At 41.9% G+C, this 25221-nt stretch overlaps 2 protein-coding genes across 3 annotated transcripts in view; one reads left to right on the top strand and one right to left on the bottom strand.

The window, feature by feature from the left end:
* The window catches only part of neto1l (neuropilin (NRP) and tolloid (TLL)-like 1, like), a 179512-nt gene that overhangs the window by 111057 nt on the left and 43234 nt on the right, over positions 1-25221 (top strand). The window lies entirely within an intron of this gene.
* On the bottom strand, positions 6352-8603 carry LOC115105029 (zinc finger protein RFP-like). The gene is made up of 2 exons (XM_029626559.2): positions 8481-8603; positions 6352-8216 (listed from the first exon to the last, which is right to left on the bottom strand). The coding sequence occupies exon 2, from the start codon at positions 8212-8214 to the stop codon at positions 6556-6558; it is 1659 nt and encodes a 552-aa protein (XP_029482419.1). The 5' UTR covers positions 8215-8216; positions 8481-8603; the 3' UTR covers positions 6352-6555.

Genomic DNA, 25221 nt, shown 5'->3' with positions numbered 1-25221 from the left:
ACAACAACAAAAAAATCTTTCTTCCTGACTGAATTTTTCTCAGGTTTTCGGCTGCCAAATCAGTTCTGTTATACTCACATACACTATTTTAACAGTGTTGGAAGAGTGTTTTCTATCCAAATCTACCAATTATATGCATCTACCAATTATATGCACATACTATCGTTTGGGCCTGAGTAGAAGTCAGTTTAATTTGGGCACGCTTTTCATCCAAAATTCCAAATGCTGCCCCCTACCCTAGAGAAGTTAACTAACCTCCAGACGAGCTTCAATGCCATACAACTCTCCTTCCATGGCCTCCAACTGCTCTTAAATGCTAGTAAAACTAAATGTACGCTCTTCAACAGATCGCTGCCCGCACGTGCCCGCCCGTCCAGCATCACTACTCTGGACGGTTCTGACTTAGAATATGTGGACAACTACAAATACCTAGGTGTCTGGTTAGACTGTACACTCTCCTTCCAGACTCACATTAAGCATGTCCAATCCAAAATTAAATCTAGAATTGGATTCCTATTTCGCAACAAAGCATCCTTCACTAATGCTGCCAAACATACCCTCGTAAAACTGACTATCCTACCGATCCTTGACTTCGGCGATGTCATTTACAAAATAGCCTCCAACACTCTACTCAGCAAATTGCTCCTTTGCACCCCAGTATCTCTACTTGCACTTTCATCCTCTGCACATCTACCATTCCAGTGTTCAATTGCTAAATTGTAATTATTTCTCCACCATGGCCTATTTATTGCCTTTACTTCCCTTATCTTACCTCATTTGCCATTACTTTTCTATTGTGTTATTGACTGTATGTTGGTTTATTCCATGTGTAACTCTGTGTTGTTGTCTGAGTCGCATTGCTTTGCTTTATCTTGGCCAGGTCGCAGTTCTCAACTGGCCTACCTGGTTAAATAAAGGTGAAATATATATATATATATATATATATATATATATATATATATATATATTATGTATTACCATACAATTGGTGTTACAGAGAAAGTTGCCCCCCTCTTAATGTTGTGGTCTATGCGATAAGGCCACATTGAGTCCCTCTATACCAGTTAGTGGAGTAGTCCAGCCTTTCTGCCAGGACTACTAGAGAGGGGCCAAAGTCATAGGAAGGATTGGACACAGAGAGAGAGAGAAGACAAGTGATATATCATATTAATGTCATACTTTCCCCAGTCATCAGCTGACAGTCAGGCAGTGACAGTCTAGCCACCAAATACCAGTTTTCTTTGATAAAAATCTGTCCCCTGACATCTTTATGCCACGCACACTCTCTCATACACACGCACCAATAGCACCAGCCAACCAACCGACATCCTTTCCAAAGGTTGTTGCATCATTGCTGGATGTCCTGGTAGTTTGCTGTAGTGCCAGAGGTTGCTGGTTACTCTGCTGATAGGTTTAGGAGGGGAAGGGGAGAGGCGGAAGGGAGATAGAGGAGACTGGAGAAGGGAAGATTGATGAGGGGAGAAAGGTAGATTGGAGAGATGGAGGAGAATATCGAGGAGAGAGAGGGAGAAAAGTGAGAGGTATAACGGTGAAGGGTGAAGAGGTGAGGGGAGATGAAGGATCTAAGGTGGTTTAGAAATGTAAAATAGCAGGGGTCCCTGGGAAGATTGCTTGTCTTCTAGTGCTCCGCATACTGTAACTATTGGGCAGACCTGGATTAAAATACAATTTCAAATATCTCAATTACTTTACATACATTTGAAGTAAGTATTCAGATATATTTTATTTGAAAAAATAAGTAGTTGGATATTTTAATGTATTTGGAAATACCCTTGGAAAGCATTTTAAAATACACTGGCTCAATTACACTCCCATTCATTTCAAAATAGTAATTGAAAATTACTATGTTTTTTACAAATAACCATTAAAATACTAAAATACAAGTACATGTTTTGGCTTGTGTATGTGAAAATACTCAAGTACACAGAAAAAAAGTATTTTAAAAGGCCACTGCAGTCAAAAATCTAATCAAATTAATTATTTGTCACATGCACCGAATACAACCTTACAGTGAAATGCTTACTTACCAACAATGCAGTTAAGAAAAAAATAAAATAAATAAGAGATAAAAGTAACAAATAAAGAATGAGTAGCAGTAAAATAACAATAGCGAGGCTATACACAGGGACAATTTTCCCGTTGGTAGGATATACGTGCTTTTAGTTCGTCCACTTTATTATCCAGCTATTGTACGTTGGCCAATAATACCGATGGCAAAGGCAAATTAGCCACTCGTCGCCGGATCCTTACAAGGAACCCTGTTCTCCTTCCACGAAACTTCTGTCTCTTTCTCCTGCGAATGACTAGGATGAGGGCCTGTTCGGGTGTCTGGAGTAAATCGCTCTCGTTCGACTCGTTAAAGATAAATTATTGGTCCAATTCAAGGTGAGTAATTGCTGTTCTGATGTCCAGAAGCTCTTTTCGGTCATAAGAAACGGTAGCAGCAACATTATCTACAAAATAAGTTACAAACAATTTAAAAATAAAAAAAAATAGCATGGACTCTTGGTTAAGAGCCCATAAAACAACAGCCATCCCCTCCGGCACCATCTGATATAAACCCCTGTGAGATATATCCACACTATGGGGTTGTAATAATACTGTGAAATTCTGGAAATTCTGATAATGCCCTTTTAGTGTAAGAGCTGTTTGAAAAGACCACCTGAAATCTCTGCTTGTTTTGGTGGGGTGGAGTTTTGGATCCTTTTTTTCTCCACACATAGTGTTGTGTGTTCCTTCCAAACAACTCAACCTTAGTTTCATCTGTCCACAGAATGTTTTTCCAGTAGCACTGTGGACATCCAAGTGCTCTTTTGCAATCTTCAGACGTGCAGCAAGGTTTTTTTTGGACAGCAGTGGCTTCTTCCTTGATGTCCTCCCATGAACACTATTCTTCTTTAGTGTTTTACGTATCATAGACTCGTCAACAGAGATGTTAGCTTGTTCCAGAGATTTCTGTAAGTCTTTAGCTGACACGCTTGGATTCTTCTTTACCTCATTGATCATTCTGCACTGTGCTCTTGCAGTCATCTTTGCAGGATGGTCACTCCTAGGGAGAGTAGCAACAGTGCTGAACTTTCTCCATTTATAGTATAGACAATTTGTCTTACCGTGGACTGATGAACATCAAGGGTTTTAGAGATACTTTTGTAACCATTTCCAGCTTTATGCAAGTCAACAATTCTTAATCTTAGGTCTTCTGAGATCTCTTTTGTATGAGGCATGGTTCACATCAGACAATGCTTCATGTGAATAGCAAACTCACATTTTGTGAGTGTTTTTTATACTGCATGGCAGCTCTAACCAACATCTCCAATCTCGTCTCATTGATTGGATTCCAGGTTAGCGGACTCCTGACTCCAATTATCTTTTGGAGAATTCATTAGCCTAGGGGTTCACGTACTTTTTCAAACCTACACTGTGAATGTTTAAATTATGTATTCAATATAGACAAGAAAAATACAATCATTTGTGTGTTATTAGTTTAAGCCACTGTGTTTGTCTATTTGTTGTGACTTAGAGGAAGATCAGATCACATTTTTTGGACCAATTTATGCAGAAATCCAGGTAATTCCAAAGGGTTCACATACTTTTTCTTGCAACTGTATTTCATAATCCCTTGAAAACGGCACATAGTTGTCAGTGGTTTTAGCGAAGCAAATCGAACGTATTGTGACGTTTTATTGAAACCGACCTATAAGATAGAGAGTTCCAAAAACAGCTTGTTTTCAGTTTTCCCCTCCCCACTCAGACCACTCCAAGACAGTCCTAGCTAAATTCTTGCTTAAGAAATTACTCTTTGCTAAGAAGCTATTTTTTAAATATTTTGGACCATTTTAATTTTAAAAAATCACCAGAGGTTTGGATTCAAGTCATATGACTTGGACTCAAGTCTGACTTGAGTCACACATTTGATGACTTGAGACTTGACTTGAAAGAAAATTACATTTCTTGAGACTTGACTTGGAGCCTCAAGACTCCGGACTCAACTTTGACTTGAGACTGATGACTTGAAATGATCTGGCCAGGTTTTGTAATGTTTTGTCATTTTCTGGCACAGTGTCTCCCTGGATTACTCTCTACACAGCCAGAGACCGTAGACACAAGCAACCTCGCACTTGCAAAAAAAAAGAAGAAAAGTGCAACAGATTTGCCTAGTGATGCGCACTCTCTGCCCTCTCATTGGACCAGCAAACTGTCAATCAAGACAGGTCATGTAAGCTAGCTCAGTGGTTCTCAAAGTGGAGAAGGTTCTGGGGGTCGAGAGTATGAAACTGAATGGGAAAAATACATATTTGTCATACTTTTATTGTCTACATATACTATTTGTATTTTATATTTATACCTTTTCCTATTTGATCTGGGTTCTAACATAGGCCTACGTTATTGCACCAAATGATTGTCTAAAAAACATCTAATCTGTGCTTTAGAACCAAGAAGTTGTGGGTCTTGATTGTTGACCAGTCATCAGCATTAGCGTGCAAAAGCGGGCACATATCCAGATAGCACTTGTTTAATTTTCTCCAGTTTTGCCTGGTAAAAACAGATTAAGCCTGCGTTTATATTATCTATGCAAAAGTTATCCATATACTGTATACAGTTTAGCAATCTACTATGAACGCATCTTTGCCAGAACAATAACATTAGGCGGCCTGGCGATTTCATTGATCATTTTCATATTTCAGATAGTTCTAGTGTTGGTGGCTACTGGCTATATATCTGATAGCTGTGCTAATTAGCTATCTAGCTTGCTCCGCATTCCTGTGTAGCGGAAGTGTAGTTTCATCAGATGGAAGCACCCATAGCTGTATGGATCTGTGCCCATAGCTGTGTGGATCTGTGTCCATAGCTGTATGGATCTGTGCCCATAGCTGTATGGATCTGTGCCCATAGCTGTATGGATCTGTGCCCATAGCTGTATGGATCTGTGCCCATAGCTGTATGTATCTGTGCCCATAGCTGTATGTATCTGTGCCCATAGCTGTATGGATCTGTGCCCATAGCTGAATGGATCTGTACCCATAGCTGTATGTATCTGTGCCCATAGCTGTATGGATCTGTGCCCATAGCTGAATGGATCTGTACCCATAGCTGTATGGATCTTTCAGGACAAGTCATTTTATTTGAAGTTTTTTTTCCTGTTGTTGGAAGATAAGGGCCATATGTTTTGAAAGCCATATCGCAAGTGATGACTATTAAAACACACGGTCAGGATTGTAGTTCACATGGGGCAGTAGTGGGCAAAGCTAATGTCTGAGAACTGTATGGTGAAGACAGAATGCTGTCTAGAGATTTTGAAAGCTAAGACAGACCATGCTTTCCATCCGTCTCCTGCAACCTCCTGATATCCCTAGTTGATATTGGCTGACAACATCTCCACCATCTCTCTCTACTATTCGACATTTGCGCTGCACCCAATCCAATAGCTGTACAGAAAAAAAACTGCACAGCGGTTCTCAAACATTTTGTAAAACTGCGTTTTTGCATTTTCCACAAAATGCAGGTGTAAAACGCTGTTTTACAAACATTTTGAAAACCACTGAGCTTGTGAATACATTGCTGTGAATACATTGCTGATGTCCAATTGTAGGGAGAGACGATTGCCATAAAGATATGCAACTCCAAAAAATGTTGGTGATCAAGAATATTAAATGTTTACTTTGCAAGCTCACCAGCAGTGTGGCACAAAGCAACAACTACTAGCATAGGCCTGCTGGTCTTTTGGTATGAAATTGCTTGAAATGTATAATTTAATTAATTTACTTGCATTGGGAATTTGTTGTTAAAATATATTCAAAATATGTTTAGGATAAGATCATGAAAAGGGCTGTCTGGTAGCCTCAATAAATAGACAAAGATATACAGTATACTGTATATATATGTTTTCTTGACTTGAGACTTGACTTCAAAAAGCTGGTGACTCTACTTGACTTGTTCTTAGAATGCACGGCTTGGACTTGAATCGAGACTTAACCTGTTCTACTTGTGACTCTACTTGACTTGGACTTGACTCGAGACTCGACCTGTTCTACTTGGGACTCGACTTGAGACCTTGACCTTGTGACTTGAGACTTGCTTGTGACTCGAACAACAGTGATTTGCTCCCACCACTGATAATCATAGTAAGGTACTTAATTGTTACCCAGAAATGATTTGATATTGAGATAAAAACTGCATTGGACCTTTTAATACCAGATACTCAAATACACATTTCTGCTATTGGGGTTAGTTCTCACCTACTGAGTTCACTATAAGTCAGTTTCACAATGGTCACTGTGTTTCCATTAGATCAGGAAACCAAATCCAAATCAATGAAAGCTTTACTTAAAATGTGTTTTGCAGACGGGTTTTAATACATTTCACCGTCAAACAATGTCAGCTGACAAAAATGTATTAAATACAAGCAGGTTAGTAGGTCTGATAAAAGTAATACAAATATCATGTATGTGTCCTAAAAGGTTATGGGTTACTTTAAATTACCATTTGAATCAGTATTACAAATGCCCCCATTTTAGCACCGTCACAATGTCACCCTCAGGGTGTCTGGTTAACAGGGGTGATGATCATTGGTGCTGAATTTGAGCCATCATAATCATCAAAGGGGTTCAAGTATGGATAGAGCTTCTCTGTGAAGGTGCAGCCGGTGAAAGAGAAGATATGAGACCTGGTGTCCACGTCATAGAAGGAGACTTGACCCTCCTCATAATCCACAAACACCCCCAATTTCTCCGGCTTGCTCTTCAGTGAGAGGGGGGTATGGGGGTCTGTGCAGGCCTCATAGTCAACCTGAAAAGACAACCACACGGTCCAGAATCCTTGCTCTGGGTATAATCCACCTATCTTTCTATTAATCGACTCTTTGGCCACTCCTACATTCCACCCAGTCTTCCCCTTCACCTGCACCTCATAGTAGAATCTCCCCGAGGAGAAGCCCTCCTTTGCCAAAACAGCCACACGACTTCTAAACCTCTTTAGGTTGTAGAAGTGGTTCTGTTCAAAGTGACCTGTTCTCACTAGTTTCCCATTGCCAGATACAATGATAAGGGGATGTGCTGTATCAGGGTCCATAGTGACATCCACTGCATACTGCTGCATCCTCTTCAGGTCATCACCCTTTGACTTCTCCAATACATTATTCAATTTCTCCTCAAGTTCAGAAAGTGCTCTCCTCACCTTTTTATCCAGCTGGGATATGTCTTTCTGCACATTCCACTTACTCTCGTTCTGGGTTATACTGACATCAGGCCAGTCCTTGGTAGATGTAGGGGGGCACAGGGATGGCGAGCTTTGGAGGAGGTGGAGATGATCCTTAGTGTGTGAGAGCTGATCCAGCTCTGAGCATCTCCTCTGTAGCTCAGTGATTTCCTGCTCCAGCTCTTTAATGAGGCTCTCAGCCTGCCGCATGGTTGCTTTCTGCTTCTCTCCAATCATCTTAGACACCTCAGCCTGGCTTCTCTGCATGGAGCGGACTAGAGTGGTGAAGACCTGTTCGCTTTCTTCTCTCTCTCTCTCTGCATCTCTGTTACTGAGCTCCGCTGAGTGTTTGATCTCTTTAACCTTCTGTAGGCACTTCTGGATCATCTGCTGCATTTGACTCTTTGTCCTTCCCAACTCAGCTTTCTTCTCTCCGAACTCCTTCTTCAGAGTGACGGTGTGATGACCCTTGTGGTCTGTCACAGTGCAGAACTGACACACACACATTTGTTCAGTCCTACAGAACAGCTCCAGGGGTTTCTTGTGCTTCTTGCACATCCTGTCTTCCAGGTTCTCCACAGGGTTGATCAGCTTGTGTCTCTTCAGGGCTGGGGCTATCTGATGAGGCTGCAGATGAGTCTCACAGAAAGAGGTCAGACACTCCATGCATGACTTCAGGGCCTTGAGCTTCGTCACAGTGCAGACATCACAGGCCACTTCTCCAGGCGCAGCAGGGGACTCATCTCTGTCTCTGACTTGTATCCCCTTAAAATGATTCACAACCTCTCGGAGTGTTGTGTTGATTTTGAGCTTAGGCTTTCTGTCAAAGGTCTCCTTACACATTGGACACTGGCAGTGTTCAGTGCTTTTCCAGTACCCGCTGATACAGGCCTGGCAGAAGTTGTGTCCACATGGAGTGGTGATCGGATCAGTGAGAACCTCCAGACAGATAGAGCACTGGAACTGCTCCTCTGGCAGCAAAATGTTTGAGGACGCCATATCTGGAACACAAAATAAATATTAAAGGACTTCCTGAACTTATTCATCTTTTATAGCTGTGTTTACTAAGAACAGTCCTTACTTGATACCTGTCCACGCCACAATCTTTCACTAATGCTGCCATTCACTTGACTACATGATTGAAATAAACACAAGACAGGATTTATCCCTTGCTATTCAAAGTCACTACAATACATTTACTTAGATTGTATGGTTTCTTACAATTAATGTCTTCTTGTACAAATTCTCTCTCTCTCTCTCCTTACCTGATTATATATGTACTTTTCTTCTTTTACGACAAAATGGTGTCTCTGTGCAGCTGTGTAGAATGTTTTGTGAAGAGCAAGAGAAAGATTGTGCAGTCCTCTGCTTCTCTCATTTACTTTCACTTCAGCAAAGTGATGTCACACAGCTCCTCCTTAACTCTTTCCCTACTTCCCTTCCATTTCCCTTTCTCTCTCTTTCCCTCCATGCTCTCTGTGTTTCCTGCTCTTAAAGGGGCAGGAAATGCAACAACTAGACCCTGCTACCCTCAAGGATTGGAGTTTCGCAGACCGGCCCTAAGCCAGCACTTGCTCTTTGATCTTTAAAACCTCTTATGGATGTTCAGAATTCATGCAGATTTTCGCAGCTTTTTGTTAAAAATCGCGCAACATTTCAGCGCCCTGCTATTCATGACAGGAATATAGTACATTCATATGGTTAGTGTGTGGATAGAAAACACTCAGACGTTTCCAAAACTGTTTAAATCACACCTGTGTCATTTACAGAACGGGCGTTTCATCGAAAAGTGCATGAAAATCTGTTCTCTGAAAATGGAAAAATATATCCTTCCGCCACTACAGGCCATTGTTCAAAGTGAATCGAATTAAATAGAGCCGAGTTTACACTGCCTCCAGCTGCCACAGGTTGTCTAGAGTCATGTCATTTGATTCGCAATTGATTCTTGGTCTAGCCCAAACAAGGGAACATCTTCCCTGATGACTCCGCCCGGATTTTTGGTCGACCTCTGGTCAGACATGTTTTTCTACACCGACAAGATAAAGATTTTAACATCGTTTCCTGATCCATTTATCGCTTATTAACGTGTACTAATACGTAAAGTTGCATTAGAAAAGTATTTCGAAGTGTTTTGTGAAAGTTTATCGTCGACTTTTTGATTTTTAAAAAACGACGTTACGTTATGAAATGCTAATTTTTCTTTCTTTACTCGCAGTATTCCGAGTTCGATATCTAGGCTATATATGGACCGATTTAATCGAAAAAAGACCCTAAATGATGTTTATGGGACATCTAGGAGTGCCAAGAAAGAAGCTCGTCAAAGGTAATGAATGCTTTATATTTTATTTCAGCCTTTTCGTTTGCGACGCTAACGCAAAATCTGTCGTTGGGTGACGTTGCAGTATTTTTGTAGGGTGGATGGTATCAGATAATAGCTTCTCATGCTTTCCCCGAAAAGCATTTTACAAATCTGACTTGGTGAATAGATTCACAACGAGTGTAGCTTTAATTCAGTATATTGTATGTCAATTTTAATTAAAGTTTGAGTTTTATCAAAAACTATACGTGGCGCACTTGAAATTACCGCTGATTTGATCCCCAAAGCGGAACAGCTTCTCTAACAAGTTTTAACAGCTCTATATTTTTCAAACACCTTTGTCATAGTTATTTTACGCTGTTTCTATGCAACATCCCATCAAAATAATGGCAGAAAGATTCTCTCTTTCATTTGTTGGATGTCCTGGCAGTGGGTGTGTGTCCCCTGCCCCCCCCATTATTAATTATTATTATTAGAGAGAGGTAGAAGGAGAAGACAAGGGATATATCTTATTTGGTTTAAATCAATGTCATATTTTCCCCAGCTGATCTGTCTTTCAGGGCAAGTCATCAGTTGACAGGCAGGCAATGACAGTGACAGACGAGCCAACAGATATCAGTTTTCTTTGTTCAAATCTGTCCCCTGACATCTTTATGCCACGCACGCACCCACACTCACACACACTCTCTCACTTTCTCTCTCTCTCTCTCACATCCCTTCCGAAAGGTTGTTGTGTATCAATAGACTGAACAGTTAATTCAGTTAAATGAAAAGAGTGAAGTAATGTCAAAATCAGATTAAATAAAAACGTGAATGAAATATAAGCAGACTGATGAAGGTAATAAAGTTATGTATATTTTGACGATTTACATGAGAAGGCATTGATTGTTTATAGTGTACATTTAAGCAATAAGGCCTGAGGAGGTGTGGTATATGGCTAATATACCACGGCTAATGGCAGTTCCTGGCACGACACAACGCGGAGTACCTGGACACAGCCCTTAGCCGTGGTATATTGGCCATATATCACAAAACCCCGAGGTGCATTATTGCTCTTATAAACTGTTTACCAATGTAATTGGGGCAGTAAAAATACACATTTTTGTCATACCCATGGTATATTTTTTTCCTGGGTAAGCCCTATTGTAAGTTACTGTTAATTAGTATTTTAAACTATTTTACAATTGTTTGTTTGATCTTACATGGCTTAGCGCTGTCAGGATGTCTCCCTCAGGGTGTCTGGTTAACAGGGGTGATGACCAATGGGACTGGGTTCGTGCCATCATAATCATCAAAGGGGTTCAATTATGGATAGAGTTGATCGTTGAAGTTGCAGCCAGTGAAATAGTAGACTGGGTATCAAATCAAATCAAATTGTATTTATCACATGAACCAAATGCAACAAATGCAATGTAGACCTTACCGTGAAATGCTTACTTACAAGCCCTTAACCAACAATGCAGTTCAAGAAATAGAGTTAAGAAAATATCTACGAAATAAATTAAAGTTAAAAATAAGTTAAAAAATAACAATAACGAGCCTATAAACAGGGGGTCAATGTTACAGGTAAGTTGAGGTAATTTGTACTTGTAGGTAGGGGTAAAGTGACAATGCATAAATAATAAACAGCGAGTAGCAGCAGTGTAAAAAGAAAGGGGAGGGAAGGGGGGATGTAAATAGGCCGGGGGGCCATTTGATTAATTGTTCAGCAGTCTTCTGGCATGCAGGTAGAAGATGGTAAGAAGCCTTTTGGACCTAGACTTGGCACTCCGGGTTCTGCTTGCCATGCGGTCACAGAGAAAGCAGTCTATGACAATTTTTTGGACCTTCCTCTGACACCGCCTAGTATATAGGTCCTGAATGGCAGGAAGCTTGGCCCCAGTGATGTACTGGGCTGTACGCATTAGCCTCTGTAGCGCCTTACGGTCAGATGCTGATAGTTGCCATACCAGGCGGTGATGCAGCCGATCAGGATGCTTTCGATGGTGCAGCTGTAGAACTTTTTGAGGATCTGCGGACCCATGCCAAGTCTTTTTAGTCTCCTGAGGGGGAAAATGTGTTGTTGTGACCTCTTCACGACTTTCTTGGTGTGTTTGGACTATGATAGTTTGTTGGTGATGTGGACACCAAGGCACTTTAAACTTTCGACCCACTCCACTACAGCCCCGTCGATGTGAATGGGGGCGTGTTTGGCCCTCCTTTTCCTGTAGTCCACGACCATCTCCTTTGTCTTGCTCACGTTGAGGGAGAGGTTGTTATCCTGGCAGCACACTGCCAGGACTCTGACCTCCTCCCTATAGGCTGTCTCATCGCCAACCACCTTTGTGTCATCAGCAAACTTAATGATGGTGTTGGAGTCATGTTTAGCTACGCAGTTGTGGGTGAACAGGGAGTACAGGAGGGGACTAAGCACGCACCCTTGAGGAGGCCCCATGTTGAGGATCGGTGTGGCAGATGTGTTATTGCCTACCCTTACCGCCTGGGGCCAGCCCATCAGGAAGTCCAGGATCCAGTTGCAGAGGGAGGTGTTGAATGCTGAGCTGTAGTCAATGAACAGAATTCTCACATAGGTGTTCCTTTTGTCCAGGTGGGAAAGGGCAGTGTGCAGTGCTATTGAGATTGAGTCATCTGTGGATCTGTTGGGGCGGTATGCAAACTGGAGTGGGTCTAGGGTTTCCGTGATGATGGTGTTGATGTGAGCCATGACAAGCCTTTCAAAGCACTTCATGGATACTGACTTGAGTGCTACGGGGCGGTAGTCATTTAGGCAGGTTACATTTGTTTTCTTGGGCACAGGGACTATGGTGGTCTGCTTGAAACATGTAGGTATTACAGAATCCATCTGGCCCGCTGCCTAATGAACCTGTTTAAAGGTCTTGCTCACATCGGCTATGGAGAGCGTGAAATCACAGTCGTCTGGAAAAGCTGGTGCTCTCATGCATGCTTCAGTGTTACTCAAAGCAAGCATAAAAGGCGTTTAGCTCTTCTGGTAGGCTTGCGTTACTGGCCAGCTCGCGGCTGGGTTTCCCTTTGTAGTCCGTAATAGTTTACAATTCCTGCCACATCCGACAAGTGTCAGAGCCGGTGTAGTAGGATTCAATCTTAGTCCTGTATTGACGCTTTGCCTGTTTGATGGTTCGTCTGAGACGAATTCTGCGTAGCAGAATTTCTTATAAGCGACTGGATTAGTGTCCCGCTCCTTGAAAGCGAAAGCTCTAGCCTTTAGCTCATTGCGGATGTTGCCTGTAATCCATGGCTTCTCGTTGGGATATGTACGGTCACTGTGGGGACGATGTCATCGATGCGCTTATTGATGAAGCCGGTGACTGAGGTGGTATATTCCTCAGTGCCATTGGATGAATTTCGGAACATATTCCAAACAGGGCTAGCAAAACAGTCCTGTAACATAACATCGTATTGAGCGAGTATTGGCACTTCCTACTTTAGCTTTGGCTTGTAAGCAGGAATCTGGAGGATATAATCATGGTCAGAAATACCAAATGGGGGGCGAGGAAGAGTTTGTATGCATCTCTGTGTGTGGAGTAAAGATGGTCTAGAGTTTTTTTTTCCTCTGGTTGAACGTAACATTAGCTGGTAGATATTAGGCAAAACGGATTTAAGTTTGCCTGCATTAAAGTCCCTGGCCCACTAGGAGCACCGCTTCTGGATGAGCATTGTCTTGTTTGCTTATGGCCTTATACAGCTCATTGAGTGCGGTCTTAGTGCCAGCGGTCTTAGAGACCCTCATCGTAATCCACAAAACCCCTCAAATTCTCTGGCTTGCTCTTCAGTGAGAACGAGGTATGGGGGGTGTGCAATCTGTCTTAAAAGACAACCATACAGTCCAGAATCCTTCGTCAGAGTTCAGTCCACCATGGGCCCTATCGATGGACTCTTTTGCCATGCCTACATTCCACCCACTGGCAACTGTCCAAATACACCTTGCAGTAGAATCTGCCTGAGAATCCCTCCTTTGCCCTGACAGAAATACCACCTTGACACTTCTTCAGGTTGTAAGGGTGGTTCTGCGCTTTTTGTACATATTGCACTCTTTTCCCATCGCCAGACAAAATGAGCTTTGGATGTGCTGTAACAGGATCCAGAACCACATCCACAACATGCGGCTGCATCCTCTTCAGCTCATCAGACAGGAGACTGCTGGATAACCCCATATGTGACTGACCGCCTTGATTCTGTCTTATGCAGCAAAATTATAAATTTTTGAAAAGTAGAGACTCGGTCTCCCGGGTGGCGCAGTGGTTAAGGGCGCTGTACTGCAGCGTCGTCCGGGTTAGGGAGGGTTTGGCCGGTAGGGATATCCTTGTTTCATCGCGCACCAGCTACTCCTGTGGCGGGCCGGGCGCAGTGCACGCTAACCAAGGTCGCCAGGTGCACGGTGTTTCCTCCGACACATTGGTGCAGCTGGCTTCCGGGTTGGATACGCGTTGTGTTAAGAAGCAGTGCGGCTTGGTTGGGTTGTGTTTCGGAGGACGCATGACTTTCGACCTTCGTCTCTCCTGAGCCCGTACGGGAGTTGTAGCGATGAGACAAGATAGTAGCTACTAACAATTGGATACCACGAAATTGGGGAGAAAAAGGGGGTCAAATTCAACCAAAAAATCTAAACAAAAAAGTAGAGACTTGGAGCTACAAAATGGTATTTCATACACTGCATTTGAGGAACAATGGGAAAGTAATTCTGCTTTGAAAGTTGCTAAACTTGTAACCCCACTTTTTTAGAAAATGGCCCTTGAATGTTTTGGTACACCTACTGGAGAGCTCTTTTGTCTACACCCTTTCAGCATTGCTCACACCCTCTTCAGCCGTAGCCCCCACACATCTCTTTAAGGATTCACATGTGAGGTCGTGCTAAATGTCACGTAGTGTGGTAAATATTAATATTAAAGGTGGTAAAAGTAGTAGTCGAAAATAAGGAAATATTCCAGGTAAACAGTGTCCAGATAAAAAATATTTTATAAATATTAGATGACGCTTACCCAGACACACTTGTCTAAATGAATGGGTCATGTGGAAGAAATACTATAACCACAGCTACATCTTGCTAAGTGGATGGGTCTCCACAGAAGGTGTAAACAGTACAGCAAAATGTTTACTTGCATAAGAGCAATATCAAAAATAAATATTGTCAATAAAAATATCAGTTATACTGGTGATTGATGAGGTAGTTATACGTAAACAATCAGGGGTAAAGTGGCTGAGCAGCAGGATAAAAAAAATAATCAGTAGCAGCAATGGATGGTGTGTGTGTTAGGAGAGAGTCATGTGAATGTCCGTGGAGGCACTGGAGATAGTGCTGATGACTGGAAACTCGCCCCCAGTGATGAACTGGTCTGTCCAAACTACACATGAACAAGGGAATCTATATTCGGAGTGCCTGTTTCTGTTCTGCCCTTGAATTTGCTGCAGGGCATGTGATGTCCATAGCCTCTTCGTCACAAAAGTTTATCTAGCTGTCACCAGTCCAGGTGGTGTTTATACATGCAGACCATCTATGGGAGGAAGGATGTCACTGTTGTGCAACAGCTGAAACCTGGTCCCGACTGAGTCCGAACGCTCTTTGATGACAACAACAACAGGCTCCAGAACATCGAAGCTGTAAAAAAGTAAATAACAAAAAAATTGAGAAGACATTTTTTTTATTTAACTTCTTATGGCTGCAGGGGCAGTATTGAGTAGCTTGGATAAAAGGTGCCCAGAGGTGCCCAGAGTAAACGGCCTGCTCCTCAGTCCCAGTTGCTAATATATGCATATTATTATTAGTATTGGATAGAAAACACTGAAGTTTCTAAAACTGTTTGAATGATGTCTGTGAGTATAACATAACTCATATGGCAGGCAAAAACCTGAGAAGAAATCCAAACAGGAAGTGGGAAAACTGAGGTTGGTCGATTTTCAACCCAGCACCTATTGAATACGCAGTGGGATTTTGGTTATGTTGCACTCCCTAAGGCTTCCACTAGATGTCAACCGTCTTTAGAAACTTGAATGAGGCTTCCACTGTGATGTGGGGCCGGATGAGAGCTGTTTGAGTCAGTGGTCTGGCAGAGAGCCAGGTCCTGGTCATGCGCATTTCACATGATAGCGACCTGCGTTCCATGGTTTTTCTACAGACAATGGAATTCTCTGGTAGGAACGATATTGAAGATTTATGATAACAACATCGTAAAGATTGATTCTAAACTTAGTTTGACAAGTTTCTTCGACCTGTAATATAACTTTTTGAAGTTTTCGTCCGACGTTCAGCTGGACCTGACGCCCGAACAAAAGTAGCTACTTGGACATAAATAATGACATTATCGAACAAATCAAATCAAGATTCCTGGGAGTACATTCTGATGAAGATCATCAAAGGTAAGGGAATATTTATAATGTTATTTCCAACATGGCGGATCATTAATTTTTTTTCTGAGCGCAGTCTCAGATTATTGCATGGTTTTCTTTTTCCGTAAAGTTTTTTTGAAATCTGACACAGCGGTTGCATTAAGGAGAGGTATATCTATATTTCCATGTCTAACAATTGTATTTTCATCAACATTTATAATGAGTATTTCTGTAAAATGATGTGGCTCTCTGCAATATCACCAGATGTTTTTGGAACTAGTGAATGTAACGTGCCAATGTATACTGAGATTGTTTTATATAAATATGAACTTTATCAAACAAAACATACATGTATTGTGTAACATGAAGTCCTATGAGTGTCATCTGATGAAGATCATCAAAGGTTAGTAATGAATTTTCTCTCTATTTGTGCTTTATGTGACTCCTCTCTTTGGCTGGAAAAATGGCTGGGTTTTTCTGTGAGTTGGTGGTGACCTAACATAATCGTTTGTGATGCCTATTTGAAATCAGACACTGTGGTGGGATTAACAACAAGATTACCTTTAAAACGGTATGTTTGAGGAATTTTAATTATGAGATTTCTGTTGTTTTGATTTTGGCGCCCTGCACTTTCACTGGCTGTTGTCATATCGATCCAGTTAACGGGATTGCAGCCCTAAGAAGTTTGACCTCTATTTAACTAGGCAAGTCAGTTAACTTCTTGCGTCGAGCCATCCCGGATCCGGTATTGTGACTACAGCCTCAAGCTCATTACCATAACGCAACGTTAACTATTCATGAAAATCGCAAATGAAATGAAATGAATCTATTTGCTCCTAAGCTTAGCCTTTTGTTAACAACACTGTCATCTCAGATTTTCAAAAAGATGCTTCTCTACCATAGCAAACTAGCATTTAGCATTTAGCGTTAGCATTTAGCATTAGCATTTAGCGTTAGCATTAGCAGGCCACATTTTCACAAAAACCAGCAAAAACATTCAATAAATAATTTACCTTTGAAGAACTTCGGATGTTTTCAATGAGGAGACTCTCAGTTAGATAGCAAATGTTCAGTTTTTCCTGAAAGATTTTTTTGTGCAGGGGAAATCGGTCCGTTTGGTGCGTCACGTTTGGCTACCAAAAAAAAACGAAAATTCATTTATCCAAACGCCGAACTTTTTTCCAAATTAACTCCATAATATCGACTGAAACATGGCAAACGTTGTTTAGAACCAATCCTCAAGGTGTTTTTCACATATCTCTTCAATGTGGTATCGTTCCTGGAAGTGTGCTCCTCTGTCTGTATGCCATGGCAAAATGAGTGTTTACTGACAATTGCGCACCAATTTAGTCAAAAGACACCGGACGGCCCCCTGGCAAATGTAGTCTCTTATGGCCAATCTTCCAATGATATGCCTACAAATACGCCACAATGCTGCAGACATCTTGGATGAACGGCAGAGCGCATAAGCTCGTTCCCAGCATATTCACAGCCATATAAGGAGACGTTAGTTAACACAGCTTCAAAAATCCTGTTCATTTCCTGTTAGAAGTTGCATCTTGGTTTCGCCTGTAGCATTAGTTCTGGGGCACTCACAGATAATATCTTTGCAGTTTTGGAGACGTCAGAGTTTTGTCTTTCCAAGGCTGTCAATTCCATGCATAGTCGAGCATCTTTTCGTGACAAAATATTGCTCTTAAAACGGGCACGTCTTTTTATCCAATAATGACATAGCGCCCCCATAGCTTCAAATGGTTAAGAACAAATTCTTATTTACAATGACGGCCTACACCGGCCAAAACCCGGATGATGCTGGGCCAATTGTGTACTGCCCTAGGGGACTCCTAATCACGGCCGGTTGTGATAGAGCCCAGATTCGAACCAGGGGTCTGTAGTGACGCCTCAAGCACTGAGATGCAGTGCCTTAGACCACTGTGCCACTCAGGAGCATCTTTGCTTAACGGCAATTCACCTCCCAAGTTAAGATAAGAAGAATAACCTCATACAATGCAACAGAAATGGTATTCACCTGAAGTAATGCTTGATCTGTGGCAGCGGCCTGAAGTGAAATGATATTCACCTGAAGTACTGCTTGATCTGTGTTAGGGACCGGAAGTACGGAGTCAGTTGGGGCTCACAAGTAAGCATTTCACTGTAAGCGCATGTGACTAATAAAATGTGATTTGAGTTGAGTTGTTGTTGCCAGCCATAGCTTTCCACCAGCACCGTGTCATCCTCCAGTCCAACCAGCTGTGGGATATAGAACCCTGTCACAGTGCTGACCTTCACAACACCAGCAAGTGTTCACTCTGGTCTTTCTGAAGCGCTGCTTGGTGAGGCTGAAGCACCAGTCGGGGAAAACTTGGAGTGGCCTGTGATCAGGAAGTGAATATTCAGACTGTGGTGGAGCTTGTGCATGGTCCAACAGGCACAATACCTGAAAACAACAAAATTAAAATTAATTTTCTCACTCCTATCAGTTTGTCTTTAAAAAAAATCAGTGAAAGGCATTTGCCTGATACACACATATATATATATATATACACTGCTCAAAAAAATAAAGGGAACACTAAAATAACACATCCTAGATCTGAATGAATGAAATATTATTATTAAATACTTTTTTCTTTACATAGTTGAATGTGTAACAAAACACATCAAAATCACACAAAAAATATCAATGGAAATCAAATGTATCAACCCATGGAGGTCTGGATTTGGAGTCACACTCAAAATTAAAGTGGAAAACCACACTACAGGCTGATCCAACTTTGATGTAATGTCCTTAAAACAAGTCAAATGAGGTTCAGTAATGTGTGTGGCCTCCATGTGCCTGTATGACCTCCCTACAACGCCTGGGCATGCTCCTGATGAGGTGGCGGATGGTCTCCTGAGTGATCTCCTCCCAGACCTGGACTAAAGCATCCGCCAACTCCTGGACAGTCTGTGGTGCAACGTGGCGTTGGTGGATGGAGCGAGACATGATGTCCCAGATGTGCTCAATTGGATTCAGGTCTGGGGAACGGGCGGGCCAGTCTATAGCATCAATGCCTTCCTCTTGCTGGAACTGCTGACACACTCCAGCCACATGAGGTCTAGCATTGTCTTGCATTAGGAGGAACCCAGGGCCAACCGCACCAGCATATGGTCTCACAAGGGGTCTGAGGATCTCATCTCGGTACCTAATGGCAGTCAGGCTACCTCTGGCGAGCACATGGAGGGCTGTGCGGCCCCCCAAAGAAATGCCACCCCACACCATGACTGACCCACCGCCAAACCGGTCATGCTGGAGGATGTTGCAGGCAGCAGAATGTTCTCCACGGCGTCTCCAGACTCTGTCACGTCTGTCACGTGCTCAGTGTGAACCTGCTTTCATCTGTGAAGAGCACAGGGCGCCAGTGACGAATTTGCCAATCTTGGTATTCTCTGGCAAATGCCAAACGTCCTGCACGGTGTTGGGCTGTAAGCACAACCCCCACCTGTGGACGTCGGGCCCTCATACCACCCTCATGGAGTCTGTTTCTGACCGTTTGAGAAGACACATGCACATTTGTGGCCTGCTGGAGGTAATTTTGCAGGGCTCTGGCAGTGCTCCTCCTGCTCCTCCTTGCACAAAGGCGGAGGTAGCGGTCCTGCTGCTGGGTTGTTGCCCTCCTACGGCCTCCTCCACGTCTCCTGATGTACTGGCCTGTCTCCTGGTAGCGCCTCCATGCTCTGGACACTACGCTGACAGACACAGCAAACCTTCTTGCCACAGCTCGCATTGATGTGCCATCCTGGATGAGCTGCACTACCTGAGCCACTTGTGTGGGTTGTAGACTCCGTCTCATGCTACCACTAGAGTGAAAGCACCTCCAGCATTCAAAAGTGACCAAAACATCAGCCAGGAAGCATAGGAACTGAGAAGTGGTCTCTGGTTACCACCTGTAGAACCACTCCTTTATTGGGGGTGTCTTGCTAGTTGCCTATAATTTCCACCTGTTGTCTATTCCATTTGCACAACAGCATGTGAAATTTATTGTCAATCAGTGTTGCTTCCTAAGTGGACAGTTTGATTTCACAGAAGTGTGATTGACTTGGAGTTACATTGTGTTGTTTAAGTGTTCCCTTTATTTTTTTGAGCAGTGTATATACATATATGTATACAGTATATATATATTTTGTGTACTGTATATCTATCTATCTTCACACTGACCATGTGCAATGCCATAAGAATCATCAGATATTTCTCCCTCTCTGTCACGGATGCCATGTTTGCCCTTAGTTTGAAGATGTAATCCGGAGACAGGTGTTTTATACAACAGCCATCTGTGTTCTCTTTTCGACTCCCTCTGCATTTGCAATCAAACGGCAGAATTGTATTCATATCCTTATCATACTCTGCTTCTATTAGACATTCCACTGATTTCAAAACTCAGTCAACTTCTTACATGACAACAACACTGTTGATCACCGTTTCTTCTCCCTCACTGTCATCAGAAGACTCTGCAATGTCTTCTTCAATGAAAATGTTTTTACTTAAATCAGGGATTTCCTCATCGTCTGATTCATTTTCAGAGAGAGAGAATCAGCATGTTACGATCGTCCTCCTGAAAGTCGTCCGACAACTTTTTCCCACTGTCCTTTGTCGATATTGCCTGATAAATTCATGGCAGCAATGTTATTTAGAGCATTAGCAAAACATTTTCAGTTCTCCGTGGCTAACGTTATGTCTTTCGAAAGAACTGCAGTAGAAAGGACTATCTACACATAACGAGTAGGTCATTTTATAGACAGAAGATGCTACATGGCAGACCAATCCGAAACTCATCTGTCGGCATCTCTAGCCCATTCATTATCTCAGCCAGTTATGGCTAGCGGGATAATGTCTTGTCTGTCTTTTTTCCTGTCTTTTTCTGTGGTTAAACCCACTAGGCTCGTAGTTTAACAACTTGATTTGTATTTACAGATGGCGTACACGTTTGTTATTAAGGCAAATGGAAGTTCAAATGTTCCAGAAGGCATTTCTGCCAATAAACGCATTTTGATAGAAAATAGAAATAAACGTTCAAATGCCTCTCCTGTGAAGTCGTGACTTGCGACATACGCCTAGTTTGCTGAAACGAGTCACATATCTGCAACACAATAAAAGACAAACTATAGAAGGACTTCGTGGTCATAACTTGATACCTGTGCACATCACCTTTTCAGTAATTATACGGTTCACTTGGCTACATGATTGAAAAGAACCTGGTTATTTCAAGCTAGGATTTAGCCTTTGCTATATTTAAAGTAGTCACTATGATACATTTACTCAGATTGTATGCTTTCTTCCTCTCTCTCTCTCTCTCTCTCTCTCAATTCAGTTACATTTCAATTCAAGGGGCTTTATTGGCATGGGAAACATATGTTAACATTGCCAAAACAAGTGAAGTAGATAATATACAAAAGTGAAATAAACAATACAAATGAACAGTAAAGATTAAACTAACAGAAGTTCCAAAAGAATAAAGACATTACAAATGTCGTATTATGTATAAAGTGTTGTAACGATGTGCAAATGATTAAAGTACAAAAGACAAAATAAATAAACAATCTCTTTCCCTCGCCTTACCTGAGTTTGCAGTCCGGCTTCTCTTGTTTGCCTTCACTTCATCAAAGTGACATCTCTCAGCTCCTCCCTTCCTGTTGGGGAAGGAAATATAAAAAATAAAAAAAACATGTTTACACTGCAGCCCTCAAGGATGAGTGTTTTGCACCAAGACATCACTTCTCTTTGCTTCATCTGTGGGTATTTCTGTAATACCTTGGTGTTTGTTTTCTTACCCGATTGCTTTGCATCATCCCATCGAAATAATGGCAGAAAGATAAATATTGTCATTCTATAAAACAGTTGGTTTTCAGACTCATTTTGGCTGAGTCAAATGTTCTTTTGATCTTTTGCTGTTCTTGTCCGTGATAGATGCTGTGTCATTATTGGATGCTTTGGTTCCTCTGGCCTGTTTTCACTAGGAAGGCGATTCCCGCATGACACAGCACTGTGATTGTATCTGCCTGATCCATGGCCTTCATTAGGCTTCATGATGTAATCCAGCGACTAATAATTCACAATCATTGACTAGTTCGGAGAGCTTGGCTTGGACGGCACGATGCAAAAAACTGATTTTTATTCATCTGTATTAGAGAGGGAGAAAAAGGGAAAAGGAGAGAGAGAGTGATGCAGAGAGGGAAAGAGATTGGGCCGGCCACATCCATCAATACCCACTAAATCTCTCCTTGTTGAAGGCACAAGTGGAAGAAAACACCAGGCATATTCATTGTCCTATACCTTCCTACCCAGATGCTAGGCAATGCCAGGCTCCTGATAAAGCCTATGCGTTAGGTCTCCGTATCTCAGCCCTGCAGAGTGGGATGGATTGGAGCTTTCGTAGCTCATGTATGATCATATGTCCTGTTCTTTAATGGCAGGTAAATGCCCAGCCCATTTAGGAGTACCAGATGAATGGTTTATACCTGGAGAGCTGCACAAAATGATTCTCAGTGGACTGTCTTTAGTTTTGAAGGTCTTAAGGACAAACCCCAAGCTGTGGTGTTTAGTAGAAATATGATATTGACTGGAATTTATTTTGGGTAACAGACATATACAACAAAATGTACAATGTGGACCCAGAGGATATCACTTGAAAGTATTCATTAAAACACTTGTTTCCAAAGTGGTGCTCAGTGTAAAAACGATAACACATTTAATGATTAAAAGGCAAGACAAAATTACAAACAACCATAAATACATTCATTTATATTGACATCCTAAAAAGTGACACTATTCACTGCACTTCTCCCTAACCTTAAAAATCAGCCATATTAATTTCACATTACAACAATCTATTGCCCATCCTACCGATCCTTCAAATAATACACCTGACCAGCAGTAGGGGGCACAAGGGGCAGTGGAGTGGTTTCTTTTACTTAGACAACATTGTCCAAATGAAAACCTTTGCCTGCTTTTTAAAGCAATTTCAACGTTTTACTCCAAGGGAAGGCTATTCCATAGACAAATGCCTGTATGTATGTTGTTTACTCTTGGGATTTTACAAGACATAGCACTAGCTCTGGTATTGTGACTGTATTGGTTATAGACCATATCAATATTTTTTTTTATTGTAACCTTTGAGATGTCAAACACATGATTAAGTTTAAGTTGGTCCACTCTGGAATCCAAAGGCAACAAGCCCACCTCCTGGAACTCCTGGACCCCTATGTGCATCCTAGGGGGGACATTCAGCATATACCTGATAACATTATTTTGCATGACCTGCATTCTCTTTTTCAGCTTTTTTGATAGCCCACTATACCAAGCAGAGCAGGCATAATCAACATGACACTGAATCAAGGTTGAGACAAGCAGTTTGTTAACTTTAATGTTAAAATATTTAGTGTTACGGTATCAACATTTCTATTTGTTCGCCATTTTAGAAAGTATTTTAGCAGCAATCAGGTCTCCAGAAAGGGATTGATCTAGGGGCACCAAAAAAAGATACACTTGTTTTAGATTCAATCTCCTTGCCTGCACAGTTTACCTTTATCTTGTCAGCCCTAAGCAATCTACATTTTGTTCCAAACAAAATCGATTCAGTTTTTCCCAGATGTAGTGACAATTTGTTGTCAAACAACCAACCTCCATCAAAATGTGATTCCTTACTCAGGGTCTCCACTATGTAAACTGTGGACTCCTTCCCTCATACCAGTATACCAGTATGGCTGAATCATCAGCATAAAGCAGGAGTTTACACTTTACTGCATCTGGCATATCATTTTATTATTTTAATTTTACCTTTATTTAACTAGGCAAGTCAGTTAAAAACAAATTCTTATTTTCAATGAGGGCCTAGGAACAGTGGGTTAACTGCCTGTTCAGGGGAAGAACAACAGATTTGTACCTTGTCAGCTCAGGCGTTTGAACTTGCAACCTTCCGGTTACTAGGCCAACTCTCTAACCACTAGGCTACGCTGCCGCCCCGGCATATCATTAACGTATATAAGGAATAAGAGGCCATTTTCAACCAGCGATTGAGTTGTGAGACTCTGCTGTAGAGCTCATCACTCCCCCTAACTGGGAGGGGGCCAGAGACAATTACTCGATGCCGACACATCTTTCTAACTGATTTACACGCTGAAGCTATGTTGCGCTTGGTGACCTCTAACGGTTTCATCCTAACATCGTTGGTGCCGACGTGGATAACAATATCCCTATACTCTCGCCAGTTTTAGCTTTAGCCAGCAACATCTTCAGATTAGATTTAACGTCGGTAGCCCTGCCCCCTGGTAAACAATGTATGATCGCTGGATGAATAATTTTAGGTCTAATAAATCTAATCAAATAAATGTTATTTGTCACACACACATGGTTAGCAGATGTTAATGCGAGTGTAGCAAAATGCTTGTGCTTCTAGTTCCAGTTTGGAACAAATTCTTATTTTCAATGACAGCCTAGGAACAGTGGGTTAACTGCCTATTCAGAGGCAGAATGACCTTGTCAGCTCGGGGGTTTGAACTTGCAACCTTGCGGTTACTAGACCAACTCTCTAACCACTAGGCTACCCTGCCGCCCCAGTTTGGTGTGGCGCCAATGCAGTAATAACCAACGAGTAATCTAACCTAACAATTCCACAACTACCTCCTTACACACACAAGATTAAAGGGATAAAGAATATGTACATAAAGATATATGAGTGAGTTGTCGTGGAAATTTCCTCTATTTACCAAATCATGGGAGCAAACCACAACACAAGTCAGAGTTAGTTATCAAAGTCCATCTTTAATTATATGAGCTCTATCACAACCCTGTGACTCTCAGATCCATTCAGTGTCTATCAATGAATTCTCTGAGAGCCCCCTTATACATTGCAACTGAGATCCTTTAATAGCAAAGAACACACATAGTCAGACAGCATAGACATAATAAATCGTTCAGCTTTGTCTCCTTACTCAAACCCTAGAACCATAAACCAATCCTCCATATCAACAGGCATATATCAAATTGTCATTTAGATACAACCAATTCTAAATACAACCAATCCTGGACAAGCTCACGGGGAGCATAGAATGATTCCAGACACTGCCATCCTCCTTTCCCCGATGGGAAAAGTAGGGAGTGACTGGCACACAGACACATTGGAGCAAAAGATATGTTTACACATGATGACACCTTGACCTCTCCCCTCTCTGCGGCCCATGCAACTTAGTCTTGACATAGAACAGATAACTGCAACCCCGCCACAGTATTATACAAAAATAACATTCTGATGAGAAGTAACTTACAAACATATGATGAATATAAAACATCTTACCTAGTGTTGAGGATCAGCGGG

The sequence above is a fragment of the Oncorhynchus nerka genome, linkage group LG22 (genome assembly GCF_034236695.1).
Source record: "Oncorhynchus nerka isolate Pitt River linkage group LG22, Oner_Uvic_2.0, whole genome shotgun sequence".
NCBI classification, from domain to species: domain Eukaryota; kingdom Metazoa; phylum Chordata; class Actinopteri; order Salmoniformes; family Salmonidae; genus Oncorhynchus; species Oncorhynchus nerka.
The sequence above is the reverse complement of the archived record's forward strand: the minus strand, read 5'-3'. Positions and strand labels throughout refer to the sequence as shown.